This window comes from Pseudophryne corroboree, chromosome 1, assembly GCF_028390025.1.
Source record: "Pseudophryne corroboree isolate aPseCor3 chromosome 1, aPseCor3.hap2, whole genome shotgun sequence".
In the NCBI taxonomy this organism is placed as follows: domain Eukaryota; kingdom Metazoa; phylum Chordata; class Amphibia; order Anura; family Myobatrachidae; genus Pseudophryne; species Pseudophryne corroboree.
The window spans coordinates 480,683,473-480,710,493 of NC_086444.1; the positions used below are offsets into that span (position 1 = coordinate 480,683,473).

The following is a 27,021-nucleotide window of genomic DNA, read 5'->3' on the forward strand; positions in this document are numbered from 1 at the left end:
TTTTTATAAATACGTTTAGAAAACTGGAGCTGATATTTTTAGGCGCATATATATGTATGTATTTCATTGGGTTACCAATTCAGGAAGTTCTCTGCTTAATATGAGGTGCCAAGAGAATAGGTGCTGACAACTTGGCGATAAAACTTGAAGCAATCATCTGTACTACTGTACTTCAGTTTATACACATTTACTCAAGCTATTGAAATGAAGTTCAGCTGCCTGAAATATGTACGTAAAACTTCATGTTTCATTCCTCTAGTGGCCTCCTGTGCAAAGTGAGTGCAGGCAATGAAAACGCTTGTCTTACCACCAACCTTCTGGCTACATTGGGCACATTAGAGTCAAGGCTCCTGCCTCTGGTGGTGGCATTCCGGTACTGGGCAAAGGTAACTCTTCTTATCCATTAACTTGAGGTTTCTAATTCTGGTTAAAAAATTCTTCTCCGGCTTTAGGTTTCTATTCATCTTTATTTTAAATATTTATACCATGTTTGTCAGTTATAACCTCTTTTTAAAGTATAATAATAATTTTAGATTAAACCCAGTAAAACAATTACACAGATCTTTATAAACCGTTTTTTATAATGTAAGAAGAGCCATACATGTATGTATTCTTATGTTTTTGACAAAAAATAGTGATTATGTTGTAAATTTCTGGTGAACGCTGAACTATAATTATATACGTGTTGTATTAGCTGCTCTAGAATCCCCTCCCTTAAATGTTTATAGGAGTGGTGTCACGTTGAATGCTTTCCATATTGGTTTAAACGAATTGCATGCAATAAGCTGTAGCATACCGATTTATTACTGCACTGTATGCCATTCGTCACTCATAGATCCAAACTGTTCTTTCTTTGGCCTCAGAAAATTAATGATGGGAATATTGAAAAATCCTTTTAGGGCGTTGTACTAAATCATTGTTTTGTTTACAGCTGTGTGGTATTGACAGACCTGAAGAAGGTGGCTTACCACCATATGCGGCAGCTCTGATGGTTGTGTTTTTCCTTCAGCAAAGAAAGGAACCTGTTCTTCCTGTCTATCTGGGGTCATGGGTATGTGCAACAAACTGATGTCCAAAATCATGCTATACTTACCATTGCTAGAAATAGGTGTATGTAGTAGAAGCTAGTGTAAGAAATGAGGCCACTCCATAGTGTTTGTTTTAAATGGTCTTTCAAGAGCATACAGTATGTATATAAGAATAAGCCAAATTAGTCTAATACTCTGGTTATTGCTTCTATAGGTAAGATGCAGTATCGCTGAGATTCTCAACTGCCTCACCTTTCACTGGGTGGAGCTGAAAGCTTATTACTCCATGCATAGCCTGTTTCTAGTACTAATGCAGGTCTGCAATTGCATCTTATATTTATAGATCGACTTGGGAGAGCATTTCTCAGAAATAAGGTTGTGTGACGTATGGAGACTATGATATTCTAATAGTTTTTCCTTTTTGTCCACGAGCTCTTTGAGCAAAAGATAATTAGAATCTGTATGCCCTGGTGTGGATCCTATATGTCAGGCCCACAGGAATGAACACTGTGCCCATTTTTCTGGTGTAGTCTGTAGCAGCAACTTGTTCTTCTCCCTATCTGCACTGCACTACGGGTAGTAATGGTGTAGTGTATTGGGATGCTGGGTTTTTCAGTGGACAATTTCCTGTCTGACATGTCTCTTGCATTTCCACAGCTGCAACTGTCCAATCCTACTATTCCTGCCTGTTTTGAGGGACAATTGCAAAAGCTTTTACGTGCTCAAAGTTCGACTCCACTTTTCCTTATCCCCAGGACAGGATGGAATACCCGTACAAATCACTGCGCTTTCCTGCAAGCACACCCCTCCTCCCTAGTCTAATGGTGCCCATGCACTTGTGAGATATTTGGTGCTAACCTTCGATTTCGACCGCATCAGTGAGAGAAATCGAAGGATTGTATGCACATTTTAGGTACCTTTCGACGAGATGCGCGGGCACGCCGGTCGAATCTCTCATCTCAAGATAGTATGTGTTGCACTTAATATTTATCGAATTGCAGTGCAATCGCATGTGCTTTTAAAAACACATGCTATATATCACACTGCGATGTGCGATGGGCACCCGCCGGGCCGCTCCCACTCGGCGGTGACGTGCCCATCACGTGATTACCATGCGATCTATCGCATGGTAATCACTTTGGCAGTTCAGGTGCAATTTCATCGCACCTGAACTGCCGTGCAATGCCCTGAGATGACGCGTCACGGGGCATCGCACAATTGTATGGGCACCATTAGGCAAAGTGGCTGAATGATGGGTATGCACCTACAGATATATCTGCAGATCAATTGATCTGCAGATATATCTATAGCCGGATCGAGCAGTGTGCTGTGCGTACACACTGCCTGATTAGTCGGGGACTGACGTCCGTTGTCAGTCACCGCCGGCTACTGCAGCTGGTGTATGGCCGGTCAGCTGACTGTCCTTACACACACAATGACGTGCTAATATATCTAACGATATATATTGCCCGTCGGCTGTGCAGCAGGGCTGATGCGATAAGTCTGTGAACAACTGAGTTCACAGACCTATCGCTTGTATGCACTGGCCGGTGGACCCGCAATATATCTGCCGTTCAGTAGAATGAACGATAGATCGGCCAGTGTGTACGCACCTTTAGGCTCGGATTCTGATGATTTTAGTAGGTAGCTGGGACTGGAGGATGATGTGCGCGTAGTCAGGCACTCTATTCATCAGGGATCCCAAACACTTTAATGTTTTAAATGGCAAAATTACATATTGTTTCTTTTTCATCTTCTACTCAGCTGGAAGGTTGCTTGCTGAAACATGGTCTAAACCTGACTGAAGATTTCAGGAATATTAACCTAAGGTGGAGTCTCTCCTAGCTCCCCTCTCAAAAACCCACCACCATTACGATTTCTGTACTGCTACCTTTATAGGATGAGAAACAGTATTTGAATTGCAATTTAAAGGATCAGTATAGTATGAATAGAGCATATCTGTAACATTCCAGTGCATATGTATTTTATTCCAAAAGCACAGGCATTGTGTTTGCAGAATTATTTAAGCTTCCGGTTACCGTTTAAAATAAATTAGATCCCTTTAGAGAACCTGGTCCTAGCAATCATGCCTACAGTGCTTTTTACATTTTGTCTAAAATGCAAATGTAATAAACACAGAAAAAGGCTTAGATTGCATAGTTAGAGCCCCTCTTTGCTATGGTACTGTTTGATAAGTCTCTCCATATTGCAACAGCTTGCAATTTAATTTGCAGGCACTCTACGTTGAATGGTTTGTATTTGTGGTTTAGCTGGTGGCTGAATGCAGGCGGCCTCAAGGTGTTTTCTGTGTTTCAATCTCTGAATGGGTAATTGTGACAACGGATGCCAGGCTGTCTGGCTTAGATAATTAGTCAAACATGCCTTCGCTATGAGAGACACCATGGGGGTCATGTATTGGGAGGAGCAAAATGCTATTGCAGCGGTTTTCATCCATGGTGTGGTAAACTAGGAAACGGATTTCCTCGAGAGCAACCCTTCTCCCTTGGGAATGGTATCTTGCTTTCGGAGTTCTTTCTCCAGCTGGTGGACCAACCATATATCGACGTGAAGACACTTTGGTTAAATGTGGTGGAGCACTTCTGCTACAATGGATATGCAGTTGTAATGTCAGTATGTTTGCGTCATGCTTCCATGGGTCCTCTGCTTGCATTGGACTACCCCAGAAAGTTATAGTACACAGATTCTCATTCTAGTGCCTACCTCAAACTGTTTTTTTATGAGGGATGCCCATTTCATCACCAGAGTTTACCTCCATTGACTTTAACAACCAAGGCTTTTGAAGCCATAATCTATACAACCAATATTTATTTCTGATTACATGACTATACTCGAGGTTTGAACATGTTCCAGCCAATCATTACCACAGCATCTAAAAGATTTACATCTGGTGTGAAGTTAAGGAGTTTGCTCCCTCTGTGTGCTTGAACCAGTTGCTGCTGTTTCTGTTTCTGTAAACATTCTGGAAGGGGGGTTAAAGCATTGCTTTCTGAGGGTTCAGGTCTCTGGCCATTTAGTTTTCTTTAAGTGAGAACGTTGTATTGCCTGAAGTGCAGATCATCTTACAGTGATGTATTAAATCATTTTCCACCAGTAGATAAAAGAGAAGCCTGTCTGACCTACTGTGTAAGGTGTAACAAAGTCTGCTAGGCCTGACCGTGGTCCTACAATGTGGTCACTGTTACTTACATGGATACATTAAGCAACTCTCCTTGTGCTATCTTACCTTTCTTGAATAAGAGAAGAATTCCTGGTAGGAAAGAAAAAACAAAAAAACAAGGGGTAGAAATAAATTTCATTAATCTACAAATGTAATTTTCTCTGCTGTAACTTGAATAGGCCCTTCCATACCCTGTCCAACCCTTTCTACATGCCATACCCAGTGGTGGATTTCCCACTAGGCACAATCCTAGGGGCAGCATTTGCTGGGGGTGGCACAGCAGGCTGATGAGGCCAGGTGATTGTTTTTGGCATTTCGATTTATTTTGTAATTTTATTTTGCAGCTGGCAGGAGCAAGGTGGTAGCGAGGTCCATGAGATGGTAGTGGGGTGAGGTTGGGGCTGCTTTGGCGGTCTTGAGGCATCTGGACTATCAAAGAAAGGAAGGGGATAGTGGTGTAATTGGAGGGGGGGGGGGGGGGCAGCTAATAATGTGCCTGGTGGCAACCTGACCCCTAAATCTGCCCCTGGGCTTACCTGTAGATTGTACCCTTTTTTTTTTGCCCATTCACTTTTCAGTACTTGCAGCCCCCTGCCATGTGACAAATAACATGCATTGAGTTATAAAAAATGATACGCGTCAACTCTGCCGCATAATCGATCGATAGCTTTATGCTATACTTTCCATTATGAAAGTGCACATAAGCATGCTCGTTCTTTTTTCAGCACACAAAAATCAGGTATAGTCGAATAGCGCAAGGTTTTTAAATGGAGCAAAGTTATGTGCACAATAAATATTTACTGCTGCTAATTGGATATGCCACAGAGTGTCCTATTTATTGCCCAAACCCATTTTTATCTCTGTTTTTTAGATGGAAGGCTTTACAATTTCTAAACTGGGGAACTTTACTCTGAGAGAACCTGTGAGAGATTACGTGATTTGGGAGCACAGCACTACAGGACCTACAGGACATGGCGAGGCTCTTAAAGACTGTTCTACTAAGGGGAAGGCGAGTTGGTTTTTATAGTACAAAGTGGGGTAACATCACTAACTTTTTGGGCATGCATAATTTCCTAAATATCTGTTCTACTGTACAAATTAAATTGTCAACATCAGAAACGGCTGTAGAAAAAAATATATATCACATTTTCAGAGGTGGGTGAGGTTTATAGTATGCATCCAATTTTATTATGCAGAAACATTTTATAACTTAAAAAAAATTAAGTTTGATTTATTTTTGTACGAAGTTCAGCTATTCTCTTCCATTCTACTCTATATAGTACTAAGCCAAGTAGCACCTGCTAAATACACAGATCTGAGTTGCATTTACCTTTTACCTTTTTTTTTTTTAAACATTGAGCAGTATTCAAAATCCGGATCTTCATATTACATGTTAAAGAAATCCATGTTTTGTTTTGGCAACAAATATGCCACTTTAGTTTATTTTATTATGCTATTATCTTTTCTAGGCTCCACTTGTCTTTGATGCAGAAAAACAATGCTCTGCCTCTGTAGGTCAGCTGTGGGTTGATCTGCTAAGATTTTATGCCCTGGAGTTCAATATGGCTGACCTTGTTGTTAGTATTCGTGTTAAAGAGAAGATTTCAAGGGAATTGAAGGACTGGCCCAAGAAAAGAATCGCTGTAGAAGGTAACATTGTTGTGCTTGTTCTTTTTAACACACTCAGCCAGATTCTCGGTCGCACGCAAAGGCGAACACAGTTGCGTGTATTATCAGTCACTTGTCTGCCAGTTAATGGTAATGCATACATACTCTTTCTCTTGTGTACATTTGTGCAGCCAAATGCAAGGACTAATAAGCCTACTTTTAGCACCTATAACGATTGATGACCTTATATGCCACCATCCGTTGCCCCAGTCCTGTGGTACGTGCAGTTTCTCTATCTGATCAAAGCTTGCATCTGAGAAAGCGGCCCCTTACAATGACACATCAGTGACGCTCCCATAATGCCTTCATTGATCTTAGGCTTGCACAAATAGCCCCACAAAATCACCTCCAAGTAATGCCCGTTTCTCTAGCAACCATAAGGGATATTGGGGGAATCTAATGGGTCGGAACTGCGGCTGCGTGGCGCCAGCATTGCTTTGTTACACAGCGACTGTAGTCGCCGGGCAACGACGCCAGGACCGAAGAAAGCGATCGCAAGAAGATTGACAGCGAGAAGGAGGATCGGGGCGGTTACTCACCATTTCCCGGGTGTGGTAAGGCGAATGCAGGCGTGTCTAGGCGTTTGGAGGGCGGATGGCTGACATCTCTGGAGCTGCCGCACAGGGTAAGTAGCTGCAGGACTGCTCTTGTTTTGCAGGAAACTTTTTTTAGCATAGCAGGGCTGCACAAGCGATCGCAGTCCTTCTATGCTAAAATACACTCCACCATAGGCGGCGTCACGAGCAGCAAAAAGTTGCTACGTGCAATCAACTCGGAATGACCCCCCCCCCCCCCCCCCCCCCCCCAAGTACGATGGAGTATAGACAGGGTCCAAAGGAGCCAGCACACTTTCAATTTCTTCAACTGGGTGTGCTGGCTCCTCCTCTCTATGCCCCCTCCCACAGGCAGTTTAGAAAAAAGTGCCCTCCGGAGAGGATGCACATCTCTGAGCTCCAGAGAGTTTTCTTCAATTTCTTTTTTCTCTTATGTCCTATAGGATACTGGGGTTCCATTTAGTGCCATGGGGGTATAGATGGGTCCAATAGGAGCCATGGGCACTTTAAGAATTTGATAGTGTGGGCTGGCTCCTCCCTCTATGCCCCTCCTACCAGACTCAGTTTAGAAAATGTGCCCGGAGGAGCCGGTCACGCTTCTGGAAGCTCCTGAAGAGTTTTCTGCATTTATTGTATATGTTTTGTTATTTTCAGGCATAGCTGGATGGGTATCAGCCTGCCTGCTTCGTGGGACTTAAAGGTTGGGCCGTTCTCTTCCCCCCCATCTTGAAAGGTTAATGGTCCCGTTCCCGGCTGACAGGACACTGAGCTCCTGAGGAAACTATTCGCAAGCCCCACCACAGCGAGCGTACATTCCCGCAGCGCGCCGCCACCCCTAACACAGCCAGAAGAATGAAGAGTGGTGAGTACTAAGCCGGCGTCCTGGTTAGCGGGGCGCCGGCCATTATGGTGGCTTGAGGGTACGGAGACGCACGGCTTCTAACCGGGTGGAATGCGTCTCCAGACACAGTACACAGCTGCGTCTCAGTACACTCTACACCAGGCATGTCCAAACTGCGGCCCTCCAGCTGTTGAAACTACATATCCCAGCATGCCCTGACACAGTTTTGCTGTCAGAGAACGCTAAAGCTGTGTCGGGGCATGCTGGGATGTGTAGTTTCTCAACAGCTGGAGGGCCGCAGTTTGGACTTGCTGCTCTACACAGTACCCACACTGGCAAAAACAGCCTTAAAACTGTTTTCTCTCCATTTTAAGCAGCAGATTACCTCAGCCAGTATAAAAGAGCGGGAAGACCGCGCCCCATTGAAGGGGCGGGACCTTCACATGAGCAGATCCAGCAGCTCACCAGTGCCATTTTCCCTCTGCAGTGGACACAGACGCTGACTGACAGGCACGCGCAGCTCCTCCAGAGTGACTCCAATTTACCTCAGCGGTACCAGGGGGTGGGGGGAGCGTTTATTAGTGTACTAAGTCCCCTATCAGTGTACTTAGTCTGCGACCTGGCTAAGCTTGGCATTAGCGATAAGGGCGTGGTGGGGGCTGGCTCCAAATAACTGTGCCTCCCTGAAGGGCTCTTTTTGGGTTAACTTTGCTTCACCTTTTCCTGTGTGTGTGTGTGTGTGTGTGTGTTGTCACATTTTACATTCTGTCAGGCAAAGAGTTTGTTTCTTGTACAGCGGAGTGTTCCTCTTCACCAGGAGGTTCACTCCTGGGTACTCGGGGCAGTGCACCTTCCCAGAATAGCGGGGCTGAACAGGAGTGGGTTAATTCCATTAAAGGAATGCTCTCCAATATTTCTACGAAATTATCCCGCAATGAGAAAGAAACGCAATACTTAAGACAAACTGTGGATGAGTTTATGAATAGAGACATGGTCCCCAAACCAGCGTCTCAGTCCCCTCCCATTTGTCTGCAAAAAGGATCTCTGGCCCATATCCTGCAGTCTGACTCTGACGGGTAAGACATGGAGGTGGGTGAGGTGGTTTTGGAGGAGGGGATGCTACTCTGTCACAGGCAATAGAGGCTCTTATAGAGGCTATCAGAGATGTTCTGCAAAGTCCTCAGTCATTTTTCTTGTGTCAAAGGAATTGAATACCCTGTTTGAAGAACCGTGGGTTAATCCTGATAAGAAATTGCAAATCCCTAAAAGGTTGCTCACATCTTTTCCTCTAGAGGATAGGAAAAAATGGGAAAATCCACAGATAGTGGACACATCAGTATCTAGGCTGTCACAAAAAAATGTATTGCCTGTCTCTGGTGCAGCCTCTTTAAAAGACACGGCTGATCGTAATATTGAGACTACACTCAAATCATTGTACACAGCTGCTGGGGTGGCCCAGAGACCCACTATTGCATGTGCGTGGATCACAAAAGCCATTGCTAAGTGGTCAGGTAACCTAATTGAGGGGTTAGATTCCTTGTCTAGGGGGGGGATGTTGTTTTACTCCTGTAGCATATACAGGACTCTGCAAACTTTATGGTGGAAGCCATAAAAGAGAGAGGCTTGCTTAATGCACGCACCACTGCTATGGCAGTGTCAGCACGTAGGGGCTTGTGGCTATGCCAGTGGACTGCTGATGCAGACTCCAGGAAAGGCGTGGAAGGCCTACCATTCACAGGAGAGGCCTTGTTTGGAGATGAACTAGACAAATGGATTTCCAAAGCTACTGTGGGAAAGTCTACATATCTTCCTTCCGCAGCTCCCCAGCCAGGAAAGCTTATTCAGCTTCAAATTTACAGTCCTTTCGGACGGCCAAGTTTAATGCAAATCCGGTGGTGCTTCTACGGCCTCCAGAGGTAATCCACACAACCCAGCAACTTAAGGTGCTCAGGAATAGAGCTCAGGCTCTGCTTCCTCAAAGCCTTCAGAATGACGGTGGTCCGCGATGCCTGGAACGCATGCAGCTGGGAGCCCGACTAAAATTCTTCAGTCACATCTGGTCAAGCTCATGCCGGGATCCCTGGGTCATAGATCTTGTTTACCAGGGCTACAGACTGGAGTTCCAAGAGCTCCCAACTCACAGATTCTTTGAATCAGGCTTACCAGTTTCACAAGAGGCAAGTATTACTTCACAGCATGCCATCCAAAACCTGGTACAGACTCAGTCTTTGTTTCAGTGCCACCTCATCTACAAAAAGAGGATTTTGGTACTTACCGATAAATCCATTTCTCTGAATCCTCTAGGGGACACTGGAGTCCTATACAGTAGGGGTGTGAAGGCTTGAACCGGAGGTGTGGCACAATCTTAAATTAGCATTGTCTGCACAGCCGGCTCCTCACCCTTCACATCCCTCATCCCTCAGTTTGAAAAATTTGACTGAGAGAATAGGACATGACACTATAGCCCATGGCGAGGAACCGAACCGTACAACATATCAAACAGCGGCCAAGAACTCTTAACCAAATAACTAACGCTGTTTGCACGAACTGTTTAAAACAAGAACTTTGAACACAGCAGGTTGACAGCACCGAGGCGGGCGTCCAGTGTCCCCTAGAGGATTCAGAGAAATGGATTTATCGGTAAGTACCAAAATCCTCTTTTCTCTTTCATCCACTAGGGGACACTGGAGTCCTATACAGTAGGGGACGTCCCAAAGTTTTCCCCCAGGGAGGGAGTGCTGTCGGTGGCCTGCAAAACTAAACGTCCGAACTTAGATTCTCCGGACGCAAAAGTATCAAACTTGTAAAATTTTGCGAACGTGTGGGCTGAAGACCACGTTGCCGCTCTGCAAAGTTGAGTAGTGGAAGCACCCCTGGCAGCCGCCCACGAGGCACCCACTGATCGGGTAGTATGAGAACCCGTCTGAACCGGAACCTGTTTGCCACAGGAAATATAAGCTTGCCGAATGGCAAGTCTAATCCATCTGGACAAAGTCTGCTTAGATGCCGGCCAACCCTTCCTTGGCCCATCATACAGAACAAACAAATGGTCCGACTTTCTGAAAGACGACGTAACCTGTACGTATACCCTTAAAGCTCGGACAACATCCAATGACACGTCCTCATCTGTGAGACCCTGGAAAGATGGGACCACTATTGGTTTACGTGAAACCCCGAAACCACCTTCGGAAGGAAATCTGCTCTTGGTCGGAGTTCCGCCCTATCCTCCTGAAAAACTAAGAAAGGACTCTTACAGGATAAGGCTCCCAACTCAGAAACCCGCCTAGCCGAAGCCAAGGCAAGTAATAACGTGACCTTCCAAGAAAGATATTTCAGGTCTGTACTTGTCAACGGCTCAAAAGTCGGTGACTTCAAATATTCTAACACCAAACCTAAGTCCCATGGTGCCGTGGGAGGACGAAAAGGGGGTTGAATCCTCAGAACACCCTGTAAAAACTTCCCAGTTCTCCACACCTGGAATGAACACTGCGGAGAGAATGATGTCTCGTCTTTCTGCCCTTAACAAGATCTTTGTGGCCTCCTTTAACGCCATCCTGCTCTTTGTTCCTCCTTGACGGTTTATGTAAGCCGTCGTCGTGACATTGTCTGACTGAATCCTGATGTTTTGATTCATGACTAGGTCCTCTGCTAAGAGAAGGGCATTGTAGACTGCTCTTAATTCGAGGATATTTATGGGTAATTTGCTTTCCTGTAGCGTCCATCGTCCCTGAAACTGATGGTCGTCTAGGACAGCTCCCCAACCTCTGAGACTGGCGTCCGTAGTCAAGATCTTCCAATCCCAAATGCCGCATTTCTTTCCGGCTGTAAGGTTCTTGTGTAAAGGAGACCCTTACTTGTGGTTGAAGTCGAATTCTCCGATGGAGAAGCCAGTGTGAGCCTGCTCCCTGAGCAATGAGGTTCATTTGGAATGGTCGTGAATGAAGTCTGCCGTACTGGAGAGCTTCGAACGACGCCACCATCTTCCCGAGAAGTTGCACACAGAGGTGCAGAGAAACGGTCTGCGTCCTCAGTACCTAAGCCACTAATCTCTGTAGGTCCTGTATCTTGTTCTCTGGTAGGAACACACGTAATAGGACCGTGTCCAAGATGAGACCGAGGAATTGAATCCGTTGAGTCGGTATGAGGTTGGACTTTTTGAAATTGACAATCCATCCATGTTGAATTAGAAATTGATGGGATGTCTGAACATCCTTGAGCAGTCGATTCTGAGATGGAGCTTTGATCAGTAAATCGTCCAGATAAGGTATAATCGTGACCCCCAACAGTCTCAGTCCTGCCACCATGATCGCCATGATCTTTGTGAAAATTCTTGGGGCTGACTCTAGACCGAACGGCAAGGCCCGGAATTGGTAGTGCTCCGCTACCAGTGCGAACCGTAAGTAAGCCTGGTGAGGAGTCCAGGTTGGGATATGCAGATATGCATCCTTTATGTCCATGGATACCATGAACTCGCTTGGTTCTAAGCCTGCAATAACTGATTGGATTGATTCCATCTTGAATCTGTAGACTCTTAAAAACTGGTTGAAAACTTTTAAATTGAGAATTGGTCTGACCGTCCCGTCTGGTTTTGGCACGACAAAAAGATTGGAATAGAACCCCGTTCCTCTCTGAGAAGCGGGAACCGGAATAATGACCTCTGCTTGTAGTAATTTTCTCTGATGTCCTAAGTGGATGCAGGGACTCCGTAAGGACCATGGGGAATAGCGGCTCCGCAGGAGACTGGGCACAACTATAAAGAAAGCTTTAGGTCTAACTGGTGTGCACTGGCTCCTCCCACTATGACCCTCCTCCAGACTTCAGTTAGAATCCTGTGCCCGGCTGAGCTGGATGCACACTAGTGGCTCTCCTGAGCTCCTAGAAAGTATATTTAGGTTTTTTATTTTACAGTGAGATCTGCTGGCAACAGACTCACTGCAGCGAGGACTAAGGGGAGAAGAAACGAACCTACCTAACAGGTGGTAGTTTGGGCTTCTTAGGCTACTGGACACCATTAGCTCCAGAGGGATCGACCGCAGGACCCGACCTTGGTGTTCGTTCCCGGAGCCGCGCCGCCGTCCCCCTTACAGAGCCAGAAGCATGAAGAGGTCCGGAAAATCGGCGGCAGAAAACTTCGGTCTTCACCAAGGTAGCGCACAGCACTGCAGCTGTGCGCCATTGCTCCTCATGTACACCTCACACTCCGGTCACTGATGGGTGCAGGGCGCTTGGGTGGGGCGCCCTGAGGGCAATATATGACACCTTGGCTGGCAAATCTACATCATATATAGTCCTAGAGGCTATATAGATGTAAAATTACCCCTGCCAGTATTCCAGAAAAAGCGGGAGAAAGTCCGCCGAAAAAGGGGCGGGGCCATCTCCCTCACACTGGCGCCATTTTTCTCTCACAGCTCCGCTGGAAGGAAGCTCCCTGGCTCTCCCCTGCAGTCTGAACACTACAGAAGGGTAAAAAAAGAGAGGGGGGGGGGGGCACTAAATTTAGGCGCAGTATAGATATATATATATATGATATATAAAAAAGCAGCTATAAGGGAAAACACTTATTTATAGTGGGATCCCTGTGTTATATAGCGCTCTGGTGTGTGCTGGCATACTCTCTCTCTGTCTTCCCAAAGGGCTTTGTGGGGTCCTGTCCTCTGTCAGAGCATTCCCTGTGTGTTTGCGGTGTGTCGGTACGGCTGTGTCGACATGTTTGATGAGGATGCATATGTGGAGGCGGAGCAGATGCCTGTAAATGTGATGTCACCCCCTGCGGGGTCGACACCTGAGTGGATGGTGCTGTGGAAGGAATTACGCGACAGTGTCGACTCCTTGCATAAAAGGTTTGACGACATACCTAATGTGGGACAGCCGGCTTCTCAGCCTGTGCCTGCCCAGGCGTCTCAAAAGCCATCAGGGGCTCTAAAACGCCCGCTACCTCAGATGGCAGACACAGATGTCGACACGGATACTGACTCCAGTGTCGACGACGACGAGACTAATGTAACTTCCAGTAGGGCCACACGTTACATGATTGAGGCAATGAAAAATGTGTTGCACATTTCTGATGTTACCCCCGGTACCACAAAAAAGGGTATTATGTTTGGAGAGAAAAAACTACCAGTAGCTTTTCCTCCATCTGAGGAGTTAAATGAAGTGTGTGAAGAAGCGTGGGCTTCCCCTGATAAAAAGATGGTAATTTCTAAGAGGTTACTAATGGCGTACCCTTTCCCGCCAGAGGATAGGTCACGCTGGGAAACATCCCCTAGGGTGGATAAAGCGCTCACACGCTTGTCAAAGAAGGTGGCACTACCGTCTCCGGATACGGCCGCCCTGAAGGAATCTGCTGATAGAAAGCAGGAGGCTATCCTGAAATCTATATATACACACACAGGTGTTATACTGAGACCGGCTATTGCTTCAGCCTGGATGTGCAGTGCTGCTGCTGCGTGGTCAGATTCCCTGTCAGAAAATAAAGATACCCTAGACAGGGACACTATATTGCTAACCGTAGAGCATGTAAAAGACGCACTTTTATACATGAGGGATGCACAGAGGGATATTTGCCGGCTGGCATCCGAAATTAGTGCAATGTCCATTTCTGCCAGGAGAGGGTTATGGACTCGGCAGTGGACAGGAGATGCAGATTACAAAAGACACATGGAAGTTCTGCCTTATAAGGGTGAGGAGTTGTTCGGGGATGGTCTCTCGGACCTCGTTTCCACAGCAACAGCTGGGAAGTCTACATTTTTACCCCATGTTCCCTCACAACCAAAGAAAGCACCGTATTATCAGGTACAATCCGTTCGGCCCAATAGGGGCAAGCGGGTTAAAGGCGCGTCCTTCCTGCCCAGAGGCAGAGGTAGGGGAAAGAAGCTGCAGCATACAGCCAGTTCCCAGGAGCAAAAGTCCTCCCCCGCTTCCTCTAAGTCCACAGCATGACGCTGGGGCTCCACAGGCAGAGCCAGGTACGGTGGGGGCCCGTCTCAAATTTTTCAGCAATCAGTGGGCTCGCTCATGGGTGGATCCCTGGATCTTTCAGATAGTATCTCAGGGGTACAAGCTGGAATTCGAGACGTCTCCTCCCCGCCGTTTCCTCAAATCTGCCTTGCCAACCGCTCCCTCAGGCAGGGAGGCAGTGTTACAGGCAATCCACAAGCTGTATTCACAACAGGTGATAGTAAAGGTACCCCTACTTCAACAAGGAAGGGGTTACTATTCCACAATGTTTGTGGTACCGAAACCGGACGGTTCGGTGAGACCCATTTTAAATTTAAAATCCTTGAACACATATATAAAAAAATTCAAGTTCAAGATGGAATCGCTCAGGGCGGTTATTGCAAGCCTGGACAAGGGGGATTATATGGTATCACTGGACATCAAGGATGCTTACCTGCATGTCCCCATTTACCATCCTCACCAGGAGTACCTCAGATTTGTGGTACAGGATTGTCATTACCAATTCCAGACGTTGCCGTTCGGTCTATCCACGGCTCCGAGGGTCTTTACCAAGGTAATGGCCTAAATGATGATACTCCTTCGAAAGAAGGGAGTTTTAATTATCCCGTACTTGGACGATCTCCTGATAAAGGCGAGGTCCAGAGAGCAGTTGTTGGTCGGGGTAGCACTATCTCGGGAAGGGCTACAACAGCACGCTGGTTTCTAAACATCCCAAAGTCACAGCTGGTCCCTACGACACGTCTACTGTTCCTGGGGATGGTTCTGGACACAGAACAGAAAAAAGTGTTTCTCCCGGAGGAGAAGGCCAAGGAGCTGTCATCTCTAGTCAGAGGCCTCCTAAAAACAAAACAGGTGTCGGTGCATCACTGCACGCGGATCCTGGGAAAAATGGTAGCTTCTTACGAAGCGATTCCATTCGGCGGGTTTCATGCAAGAACTTTTCAGTGGGACCTGTTGGACAAGTGGTCCGGATCGCATCTTCAGATGCATCGTCTGATAACCCTGTCTCCAAGGACAAGGGTGTCTCTGCTGTGGTGGCTGCAGAGTGCTCATCTTCAAGAGGGCCGCAGATTCGGCATACAGGACTGGGTCCTGGTGACCACGGATGCCAGCCTTCGAGGCTGGGGGGCAGTCACACGGGGAAGAAACTTCCAAGGACTATGGTCAAGTCAGGAGACTTCCCTGCACATAAATATTCTGGAACTAAGGGCCATTTACAATGCCCTAAGTCAGGCAAAAACCCCTGCTTCAAAACCAGCCGGTACTGATCCAGTCAGACAACATCACGGCGGTCGCCCATGTAAACCGACAGGGCGGCACGAGAAGCAGGACGGCGATGGCAGAAGCCACAAGGATTCTCCGATGGGCGGAAAATCACGTGTTAGCACTGTCAGTGTTCATTCCGGGAGTGGACAACTGGGAAGCAGACTTCCTCAGCAGGCACGACCTCCACCCGGGAGAGTGGGGACTTCATCCAGAAGTCTTCCAAATGATTGTAAACCGTTGGGAAAGGCCACAGGTGGACATGATGGCGTCCCGCCTAAACAAAAAGCTAGAAAGATATTGCGCCAGGTCCAGAGACCCTCAGGCAATAGCTGTGGACGCTCTAGTGACACCGTGGGTGTACCGGTCGGTTTATGTGTTCCCTCCTCTTCCTCTCATACCAAAGGTACTGAGGATAATAAGGAGAAGAGGAGTAAGAACTATACTCATTATTCCGGATTGGCCAAGAAGAGCTTGGTACCCGGAACTTCAAGAAATGATATCAGAGGACCCATGGCCTCTACCGCTCAGACAGGACCTGCTGCAACAGGGGCCCTGTCTATTCCAAGACTTACCGCGGCTGCGTTTGACGGCATGGCGGTTGAACACCGGATCCTGAAGGAAAAGGGCATTCCGAAGGAAGTCATTCCTACGCTGATTAAAGCTAGGAAAGAAGTGACCGCGAACCATTATCACCGCATTTGGCGAAAATATGTTGCGTGGTGTGAGGCCAGGAAGGCCCCAACGGAAGAATTTCAGCTGGGCCGTTTCCTGCACTTCCTACAGTCAGGGGTGACTATGGGCCTAAAATTGGGTTCCATTAAGGTCCAAATTTCGGCTCTGTCGATTTTCTTCCAAAAAGAACTGGCTTCACTGCCTGAAGTTCAGACGTTTGTTAAAGGAGTGCTGCATATTCAGCCCCCTTTTTGTGCCTCCAGTGGCACCTTGTGATCTCAACGTGGTGTTGGAGTTCCTAAAGTCACATTGGTTTGAGCCACTTAAAACCGTGGAATTGAAGTATCTCACGTGGAAAGTGGTCATGTTGCTGGCCTTGGCTTCGGCCAGGCGTGTATCAGAATTGGCAGCTTTGTCATATAAAAGCCCTTATCTGATTTTCCATATGGATAGGGCAGAATTGAGGACTCGTCCCCAGTTTCTCCCTAAAGTGGTGTCAGCGTTTCATCTGAACCAACCTATTGTGGTGCCTGCGGCTACAAAAGACTTGGAGGCTTCCAAGTTGTTAGACGTAGTCAGGGCCCTGAAAATATGTTTCCAGGACAGCTGGAGTCAGAAAGACTGACTCGCTATTTATCCTGTATGCGCCCAACAAGTTGGGTGCACCTGCTTCAAAGCAGACTATTGCTCTCTGGATCTGTAGTACGATTCAGCTTGCACATTCTGCGGCTGGACTGCCGCATCCTAAATCAGTGAAAGCCCATTCCACGAGGAAGGTGGGCTCTTCTTGGGCGGCTGCCCGAGGGGTCTCGGCTCTTCAGCTTTGCCGAGCAGCTACTTGGTCGGGGTCAAACACGTTTGCTAAATTCTACAAGTTTGACACCCTGGCTGAGGAGGACCTAGAGTTTGCCCATTCGGTGCTGCAGAGTCATCCGCACTCTCCCACCCGTTTGGGAGCTTTGGTATAATCCCCATGGTCCTTACGGAGTCCCAGCATCCACTTAGGACGTCAGAGAAAATAAGAATTTACTCACCGGTAATTCTATTTCTCGTAGTCCGTAGTGGATGCTGGGCGCCCATCCCAAGTGCGGATTGTTTGCAATACTTGTATATAGTTATTGCTTAACTAAAGGGTTATTGTTGAGCCATCTGTTGAGAGGCTCAGTTGTTATCATACTGTTAACTGGGTATTGTATCACGAGTTATACGGTGTGATTGGTGTGGCTGGTATGAGTCTTACCTGGGATTCAAAATTCTTCCCTATTGTGTCAGCTCTTCCGGGCACAGTATCCTAACTGAAGTCTGGAGGAGGGTCATAGTGGGAGGAGCCAGTGCACACCAGTTAGACCTAAAGCTTTCTTTATAGTTGTGCCCAGTCTCCTGCGGAGCCGCTATTCCCCATGGTCCTTACGGAGTCCCAGCATCCACTACGGACTACGAGAAATAGAATTACCGGTGAGTAAATAGTAAATTCTTATTTTTGAATTGCTGCCCGTAGTGCCCTTGCTTTTTGAGGGCACTGAGGCAATCCTGTTGTAAAAAACTGACTGTGAGGCCTCTGTTGAAATTCCAGTTTGTATCCCTGAGAGATTAAGTTGTTCACCCAAAGCTCTGGTGAGGTTTTGGCCCAGATGTCCTGAAAACCTTCCAGTCGGCCGCCCACCAGGTTTATCCTGCTTTCTGGTTGCTACTTGCGAGCGGCCTCTACCTCTGCCCCCGTGTGCTTGTGTACCGAAACCCCTACCTCGGGCTCGAAAGGACTGTGATCTAAATGAAGTAAACGATGGTCCCGAATAACCTCTCCTAGTTTGTGGAGCGGTTCTCGTATAAGGAGTAGGCAGAAAAGTGGACTTCCCCGCTGTAGCCTGCGAAATCCACTTGTCCAACTCTGGTCCGACAAAGGGGATGGCTTCTACCGCCGCCTTGGTGTCAGAGTCTCCTTGCCATTCTCTGAGCCATAAAATCCTCCTAGCCGATATGGCCGATGCAGATATGCGCGATGCTATTCTGCTAATATCCTTAGAAGCTTGACACAAGTATGTAGCAGATTCTCGAATGTGTTCCGCCAACTGTGTAATCTCTTCTAAGCTATTTTCCTCCTCAATAGCTTGTACTATACGGCCGGACCATGCACCCATGGCCTTGTTGACCCAAGCACAGACGATCGCAGGTCTCTGCGCTGCACCTGCTGCTACAAATATTGATTTTAACGCAGTCTCAACTTTACGGTCGGACGCATCCTTTAAAGTAGTTACGTTAGGAATTGGCAAGATTGTCTTCTTTGACAACCTTCCTAGGGAAGCATCTACTACCGGCGGAGACTCCCACTTGTCCATTACACCCCTAGGTAGGGGGTAAGTTACCTGAAACCGTTTCGGAAATTGAAAACGTTTGTCAGGTTGTTTCCAAGCCTCTTCTATCTGAGATTGGAGGGATTTAGGAATGGGGAACTCTGCTGAACGCGGCTTCTGGGATTCGAACAAATCGAATTCTTCCGGCTCCCGGATTTCCACTTCCTTAAAGCTTAGGATGTCCTTTACCGCATCAATTAAGGAATCCAGCCCCGAGATCGCCGAGTCTTCGTCAGGAAAATCGGCGTCTAGGTTAGGTTCAATTAACTCGCCGCCTTCCGTATCCAGAAGAAAACCCTCTTCCTCTTCAGATTCTGGTATAAGAGGAAGAGTTCTTTTAACAGCCTTGCGCACACTCGTATCTGCGTGTGCGGGCGGCGTTAACTTGATGAGAAATTCCTCCATCGTCTTTGAAAATCCCGCAGCCCATTCCGACTGCTGTTTTCGGGATTCTGACATCTCCTTGGAGATTCTATTAGCAAGGTTGTCTTCCCATGCCTTAGCCAGAGCACTGCTCCCAGGTGGAGCGTCCTTGTCTAAGCAGGAGTCGCACACCCCGGAGCTGCCAACCCGCGTGCTCTTCTTGTTACATTTCATACAAACATAGCAGGTCTTTGAGGTCTTGGTAGCCTTAGACATGTTGTTGTTTTTTTAAAAAACCCTTTACTAGGGTAGCCCGCAGCGCTTTCACCCTTTAAACTAGGAAGAGAAAGACTGGGAGATGACGGAAGCAAAGGTATTGGATCCGGCTGGAATTACCTGTCCCTTTTTCTCTATAAAAGGAACAGGCCAAAAAAAAAAATTAAAATAAAACACCAGCCGATTCGCAACTCTCCACCCTAACTGTAAGTCAGCTACGATGTTAGAGTTGGCTTGCTTCCGTGTATTTTCTTCGGGATCTTTAAAACAGAAGTCCCTTGAAAACATAAATTTTAAATTTTGATTACTTTTCAGATCCTCATATGTTGTATATATACATTTCACCAGCAGAGGGAGCTGTTACCTAACGATCCCTCTACTATATTATTGCCTGCACTATCCAGGCAATGCAGCAGGGGGAGCTAATTCTTTTATAAAAAAACCTTCCCCTATGTACACTACTGGGGGAGGGGGGAGGACCCATCCTCTACACAGCCTGGCGCCAAAATGAAGAAAACATGGCCACCACTAAATGTAAGTTTATATTAGTGGGATCCCTTCATCGTGTGGGCTTTGCTTTGCGCATACCTTCCTATGCGCTGCTTCTGTCCTGATTGTTTTTACTGACCCCCACACTCTGTTCGCTGGTGCGCGCCGAGTCCTCTATTCGGCGCGCTCCGGACCCGCTGCCGGCGCGCGCCGGGACGTCTCCCGTAGCGCTGCCTGTGCTCCGCTCCATCTGTGGGTCTCCTCGTTCGCTGTGCAGCGCGCCGCTCTGCCGTCCCTCCCTGCTCACAGGGAAGACGGGCTGAGTCCCGCGCCGCACTAAGGCTCCCACACGCCGGGCACCGTCGCTCTGCCGTCCCTCCCTGTTAGCTACTTCCCCGCTGTTTATATCAAGGGGAGCTTTTGACTGCAATAGCTGGACTGACTCTATAAGATAGAGAGAGATTTATACTATAAGAGAGAGAAAGAAAAAAAAAAAAGAAAAACCTTTTACTAACTGGAACACCCTAGCCTAAGCTTGTACCAGTACTCACTATTAGTTGAGTCTTTGAGGATCTCCTGTGGAGAGATGCAGGTCCCTTCAATAGGGATCTTTGTCTCTCTGATATCAGGCAGCCTTGTCCCCCTTTTATTAGGGTTACGCAGCCCCTTTTAGATTTTTTTTGTCAGGAGCTCAGTTGCTCCATGTGTTGTGCCTCCAGCACAATTTTTCAAACTGAGGGATGAGGGATGTGAAGGGGGAGGAGCCGGCTGTGCAAACAATGCTAATTTAAGATTGTGCCACACCTCCGGTTCAAGGCTTCACACCCCTACTGTATAGGACTCCAGTGTCCCCTAGTGGATGAAAGAGAAATAAGGGGTACTATTCCAACTTGTTTGTAGTACTAATACCGGACTGTTTGGTACGGCTGATTTTGAACTTCAAGTCCTTGAAGCCGTGCTTAACGGTGTTCAGGTTCAAGATGGAGTCACTGAGAGCAGTGATATCAGGTCTGGAGTAAGGGGAATTCCTAGTGTCTCTGGATATCAAGAATGCATACCTTCACTTTCCGATCTGGCCGCCTCATCAGGCTTATCTTCGGTTTCCACTGCATGACTGTCACTACCAGTTCCAGGCCCTGCCATTTGGTCTCTCCACGACACCGAGGGTGTTCACCAAAGTGTTGGCAGAGATGATGTTCCTAATCCGCTGGACACGGAGTTGCAGAGGGTGTTCTTTCCATTGGAAAAGACATTGGTAATCCAGTCGATGGTTCGGGATGTCCTGGAGCCAACCCGGGCATCAGTGCATCTATGCATTTGCCGTCTGGGGAAAATGGTGGCCTCTTACGTGGTGCTTCAATACGGAAGGTTTCACACAAGACCCTTCCAGCTTGATCTGTTGGACAAATGGTCCGGATCGCATCTTCACATGCACCAGAGGATCAGTCTGTTTCCTAGAGCCAGGATCTCCCTTCTGTGGTGGCTACAGACTTTTCACCTCGTCGAGGTTTGGAGATTCGGAATTCAGAACTGGATTCTGTTAATATCAAGAAGCTCAAGCGGTATTGTTCCATGTGGAGAGATCCACAGGCAATTGCGGTAGACGCTCTGACGACTCCATGGGTCTATCCGATGGTGTACGTGTTTCCTCCACTTCCTCTGATCCCAAGAATGTTAAAAAGGGATACGGTTAAAGCAATACTTATTGCTCCGGACTGGCCTAGAAGAGCCTGGTACGCGGACCTTCTGGAGATGCTCCTCGAAGATCCATGACCTCTACCTCTTCACAAGGATCTTCTGCAACAGGGCCCATTCGTCTATCAGGACTTACCACGGTTGATTCTAGCCAGAAGAGGGATCCCTAACAAGATTATCCTGACTCTGATCCAAGCCAGGAAGGGGGTAACGTCTAAACATTACCACCGTATTTGGGAGAAATACTTCTCTTGGTGTGAGAGCAGAAATTATTCTGCGTTGGAATTTCATCTGGGGCACTTTCTGTTTTTTCTGCAGGCAGGTGTGAATGTGGGCCTACGTCTGGGCTCCATAAAAGTCCAGATTTCAGCCTTATCCATTTTCTTTCAGAAATAATTGGCTTCTCTCCCTGAGGTCCAGACGTTCTTGAAAGGTGTTCTGCACATCCAACCTCCCTTTGTGCCTCCCACGGCACCTTGGGATCTCAATTTGGTGCTGCAGTTCCTCCAATCGGACTGGTTTGAACCGTTACAGGAGGTGGACGTAAAATACATTATGTGGAAGACGTCACACTGTTGGCCTTGGCATGAGCAGGACACGTGTCGGAACTGGGTGCTTTGTCTCACAAAGGTCCCTATTTAATTTTCTATGAGGACAGAGCTGAACTCAGAACTCGTCAGCAATTTCTTCCTAAAGTGGTGTCTGCGTTTCACATCGACCAACCTGTTGTGGTTTCGGTTGTCACCAACACTTCTGCTACTTCAAAGTCTTTGGATGTTGTGAGGGCTTTGACGGTATACATTAAAGAGGACAGCTCTTCACAGGAAATCAGATTCGTAGTCCGTAGAGGATACTGGGCGCCCGCCCGGTGCTTCGTTCTTCCTGCACTGTTATTTGGTTAAGTATTGTTGGTTCAGCTGTTGCTGTTCCTGTTTAAAGTCGGGTTAGCATAGCTTTCTTCTGATTTGTGTCTGCTGGTTCGGAATCTCACCATTATCTTTTATCTAGCCTTCTCTCAAAGTATGTCCGTCTCCTTAGGCACAGTTTCCTAAACAGAGTCTGTAAGGAGGGGCATAGAGGGAGGAGCCAGCCCACACTATCAAATTCTTAAAGTGCCCATGGCACCTGTCTGTACCCCATGATACTAAATGGAACCCCAGTATCCTCTACAGACTACGAGAAAAGGATTTTACCGGTAAGTAATTAAAATCCTATTTTCTGTTTGTTATTTTCGGTATGCTGTTTGGGCAACAGCATACGTGCTCCGTGGTAGTTAGGGGGGGCGCAGGGCGGTCACCAGCCTTCCGAGGTGTAGAGCCGCTTCCCCGCCGCAAGACCACCGTCCTGAGGGGTTCGCGGGGCACTGCGCCTTAGCTGTCTCAGCCGCAGCATGCTGCACACCCCTAACGCTGCCTGAAGGTGACATCTGTGGTGAGTACACACTGGGAGCCCCGGTTCTCTGTGCGGCTGACCATGGGCGCTGCGGACCCTCCTGGTGGTCCCGCTAAGATCCCCCGTGTAGACTGGCACAAAAACAATTTGACTAGCACTTGTGGTGTTTTTAAGCTATTTGGAGACTTTGCCAGTATAATATATCAGTGTATCTCCGGCGCCATTGGATGGGCTGGAGCTAAATCAGAGCGGGACCTGAGGCGTTTTGACGCCTTCCTCTGCTTACTGCAGCCATTCTCGGCGCACACAGCGCTTCCTGATTCCTCATCCACGCTGGATATCTGGTACAGGGTGTAGCAAAGGGGGAGAGCCGCTTGTGTACACCTTCTGGGTCCTCTTTAGTACAGGAATTGTTAGTGTTTACTGTAATATAGTGAGCTGACAGCCTCACTGGGGCTGTACAGCTCAGGATGTGCTAGTGTCCTTCTCTCTGTGTCTCCTCTCACATACAGTAGGGCAGGCTTGCAATATAACGGTCTGTGTTTGTTATTGTGCTTACTGTGAAACAGGGGTCAACACAAGCTGTGCAGTGTACTGTATGTCACAATAGATTCTCTCCAGTATCATCTGAATCTTTCATGTGAACAATGCAGCCAATCTTCACAAATCAGTGAAGGGGCTGGGGAAGAGGGACCAGAGCCCCACTGGCTTAGGGTCTCTAAAAACTATGATGTCAGATATGTCATCCCAGCTCACTGCTAATGTGCATAAGACTCAGCTACTACAACAATCTGTTGCAGATTTAGTTGCTAAGGCAGATGCACAGCCCCCCTCTCTCATGCAGGTCCACAGAAGCGTGGGTTACCTGCTATACTCTCTGATACCGATGAGGATATACAGGAGGATGGGGATGACTTGGATCCCTTTAGTGGGGATCCTGATTCTGCTCAGGGTATTGAACCCCTAATTCTGGCTATTCGGGAGGTGTTAAAGCTCCCTCTAGAGGACGCTGCGTCACAGCAGTCGTTTTTCTTTGTACAAAACAAGCCTAATGTCACTTTCCCTGACTCTACAGAGTTAGATGACCAATGTAAGCTGGCCTGGAAAAATCCGGACAAAAAATTCCAAGTGTCCAAAAAAAATGTACGCACTTTCCCATTTGCTCCTGAAGGTAGAAAATTTTGGGAGGAACCCCCAGGGTTTGATGCATCTGTCTCTCTCGCCTATCCAAAAACACTGTGCTGCCTGCCCCTGGCTCCTTTGCCATGAAGGATCCTGGGGATAGGAAAATAGAGACTACACTCCAATCTATTTACATGTCAGCAGGTGTTTCACTAAGGCCGGTCATTGCGGGTTGCTGGATGACCCATGCCATTCATTCCTGGGCTACTCAAATTCAGGGAAGCCTCTCGGGGGATATGCCCCTGGTTACTACGTGACCCTCCTAAAACACATTCAGGTCACTGCATGTGTTCTCTGTGATTCGCTCAAGGAGATGGGGAACATTAATGCTAGGACTTCTACCATGGCAGTGTCGGCGCGCATGGCTTTGTGGTTGAGTCAGTGGATTGCGGACGCAGAATCCAAACGTAGTGTGGAATTCCTCCTCTTTTCTGGGGAATGGCTCTTTGGGGTTGAATTGGATACCTGGATTTCCAAAGTTAAAGCTGGGAAATCCACATTTCTCCCCTCTCTGGACCTGGTGGCGAGACGCTCCTACCCGGGCCGTCGGTCCAGTCCACAGATTTCGATCTACGGCCAGAGGTGCCTCCAGTGCGACTAGAGACACCAGAAGTAAGTCCAGAAAACCTGCAAGCATCAGCTCTCAGGAACAGACCACCAGTTCTGCTTCCGCTAAGACCTCGGCAACACTATGCCCACCCACCCCGAGGGAATCTCGAGGTGGGAGCTCACTTCAGCCGCGTCTGGGAGACCTCCTGCCAGGATACCTGGGTCAGAAATCTCGTTTCTCAAGGCTACAAGCTGGAGTTCACATCAAAGTGTTGGGGAATACCGCACCAGACCATAGATATTATGCAAGCAGCATAAACAAAACCAAATAAGTATAATTTTCTAGGACTAAAATCCTATAAATTAATGTTGGTGATGCACCCAGAGTCAGTATTGTATGTAACAATTGAAAGGAAGGGTTGTATGTAACAATTGTATGTATTTTCCCTTCCTTTCAATTGTTACAAGCTGGAGTTCGACAGTACTACTCCAACGATTTTTCAAATCAAGCTTACCCGCTTTGGAGAATATGCAAGTTACGTTGCAACAGTCCATCCAAAAGTTGGTCCCTTCCCACGTCATTGTTCCACTACCAGTACCACAACGCGGCAAGGGGTTTTACTCCAACCTATTTGTGGTGCTGAAACCAGAGTGTGTATGTAAGACCCATTTTAAATCTAAAATCCTTGACTCCTTTGAAGGTGTTCAAAATGGAATCCCTACGAGCAGTGATTGCGGGCCTGTAAGAACAGGAATTCATGGTCTCCTTGGATATCAAGGACGCCTACCTCCATATTCCTATTTGGCCGCCTCATCAGGCGTACTGTACCTGCAGTTTGCCCTGTTGGACAATCCCTTCCAATTCCAGACTCTGCCCTTCGGCCTGTCTACAGCCCCGAGGGTATTCACGAAGGTGATGGCGAAGATGATGTTCCAGCTCCGGGTCCAGGGGGTCAATGTTGTCCCTTACCTGGACGATCTGCTGATAAAAGCAAGATCCAGGGAGCTTTTATTGCTCCATATCGACCGCACTGTCCACCTGCCACACCATGGGTGGATTCTCAACTTACAGAAGTCCCACCTGGAGCCAACTCGGAGGCTTCTGTTTCAGGGGATGTTGCTGGATACTGGGACCCAGAAGATGTTCCTTCTAGAGGACAAGGCAAGAACACTTCAGGAGATGGTCCGCATGGTGCTCTGACCTACTCATGTGTCCATCCATCTTTGCATCAGATTGTTGGAAAAGATGGTCGCCTCATACGAGGCGATCCAGTATGGGAGGTTCCATACCAGAACATTTCAGTTGGATCTCCTGAGCAAGTGGTCCGGATCACGGCTGTTTAGTCAGGACAGGATTTCCCTCCTGTGGTGGCTACAGTCCTCCAACCTACTGGAAGGCCGGAGTTTTGGGATTCAGGATTGGACCTTCTTCATCACAGATGCAAGTCTACGAGGGTGGGGAGCTATCACCCAAGGGGTGTAGTTCCAGGGCAGGTGGTCAACCCACGAAAGCCTACTTCCGATCAACATTCTGGAACTTCGGGCAATCTACAATGCTCTACTTCAGGCCTCTCCTCTGCTCAGGGATCACGCGATCCAGGTACAGTCGGACAACGCCACGGCGGTGGTGTATATCAATCGACAAGGAGGGACAAAAAGCAGAGCCTGCATGTGAGAGGTGTCAGAGATGCTCCTCTTGGCGGAAAGACATGCAAGTGCCATGTCGGCAATCTTTTTTTTCCGGGTGCGGACAACTGGGAAGCGGACTTCATGAGTCATCACGATCTCCACCCAGGGGAGTAGGGCCTCCACCAGCAGGTGTTCCAGCAGGTCATCAACTGGTGCAGCTGCCCGCAAATAGACATGATGGCTTCTCGTCTCAATAAGAAACTTCCCTGGTATTGCTCGTGGACCAGGGACCCTCAGGCGAGGGCAGTGGATGCACCGGCGTCGCCTTGGCCTTACCATCTGTTTTACCTGTTTCCTCCGATTCCATTGCTCCCAAGGGTGCTAAAGCGAGCCGGGAATCGGAGTCCAGACAGTTCTGATTGGCCTTGGAGGGCGTGGTATGCAGAGCTTGTGGACATGTCCGTTGAAGACCCTTGGCCTCTGCTACTGAGAAGTGATCTTCAACAAGGACCATTCGTCTTTCTTGACTTACGGCGACTTTGTTTGATGGCATGGAGGTTGAGCGGAACATCCTAGCTCACAAGGGCCTTTCCATAAAGATTATCGCTACCATGGTTCAGGCAAGAAAACCAGTGACGTCAAAACACTATCATCCTATCTGGAGAAGATATGTCTCGGTGCGAGGAGCGCAAGTATCTGCCCGCTGAGTTTCACTTGGAACGTTTCTTACATTTCCTGCAGGCTGGTGTGATAAAGGCTTACGTCTGGGTTCCATTAAGGTCCAGATTTCAGCCCTTTCCCGTTTCTTCCAGAAGAAATTGGCAGTGTTGCCAGAAGTTCAGACATTCTTGCAAGGGGTACTCCACATCCAACCTCTTTTTGTACCGCCTTGGGATCTGAATGTAGTGTTGGATTTTCTACAGTGCTCCTG

At 47.7% G+C, this 27,021-nt stretch overlaps 1 protein-coding gene across 2 annotated transcripts in view; it reads left to right on the top strand.

The window, feature by feature from the left end:
- TUT7 (terminal uridylyl transferase 7) overlaps window positions 1-27,021 on the top strand; it is a 267,054-nt gene that overhangs the window by 106,572 nt on the left and 133,461 nt on the right. For both annotated transcript variants that reach the window (XM_063913764.1, XM_063913765.1), the window contains exons 9-12: window positions 260-386; window positions 932-1,051; window positions 5,078-5,215; window positions 5,676-5,856. In XM_063913764.1, coding sequence (XP_063769834.1) covers window positions 260-386; window positions 932-1,051; window positions 5,078-5,215; window positions 5,676-5,856 — 566 coding nt within the window. The remainder of the gene's footprint in view (window positions 1-259; window positions 387-931; window positions 1,052-5,077; window positions 5,216-5,675; window positions 5,857-27,021) is intronic.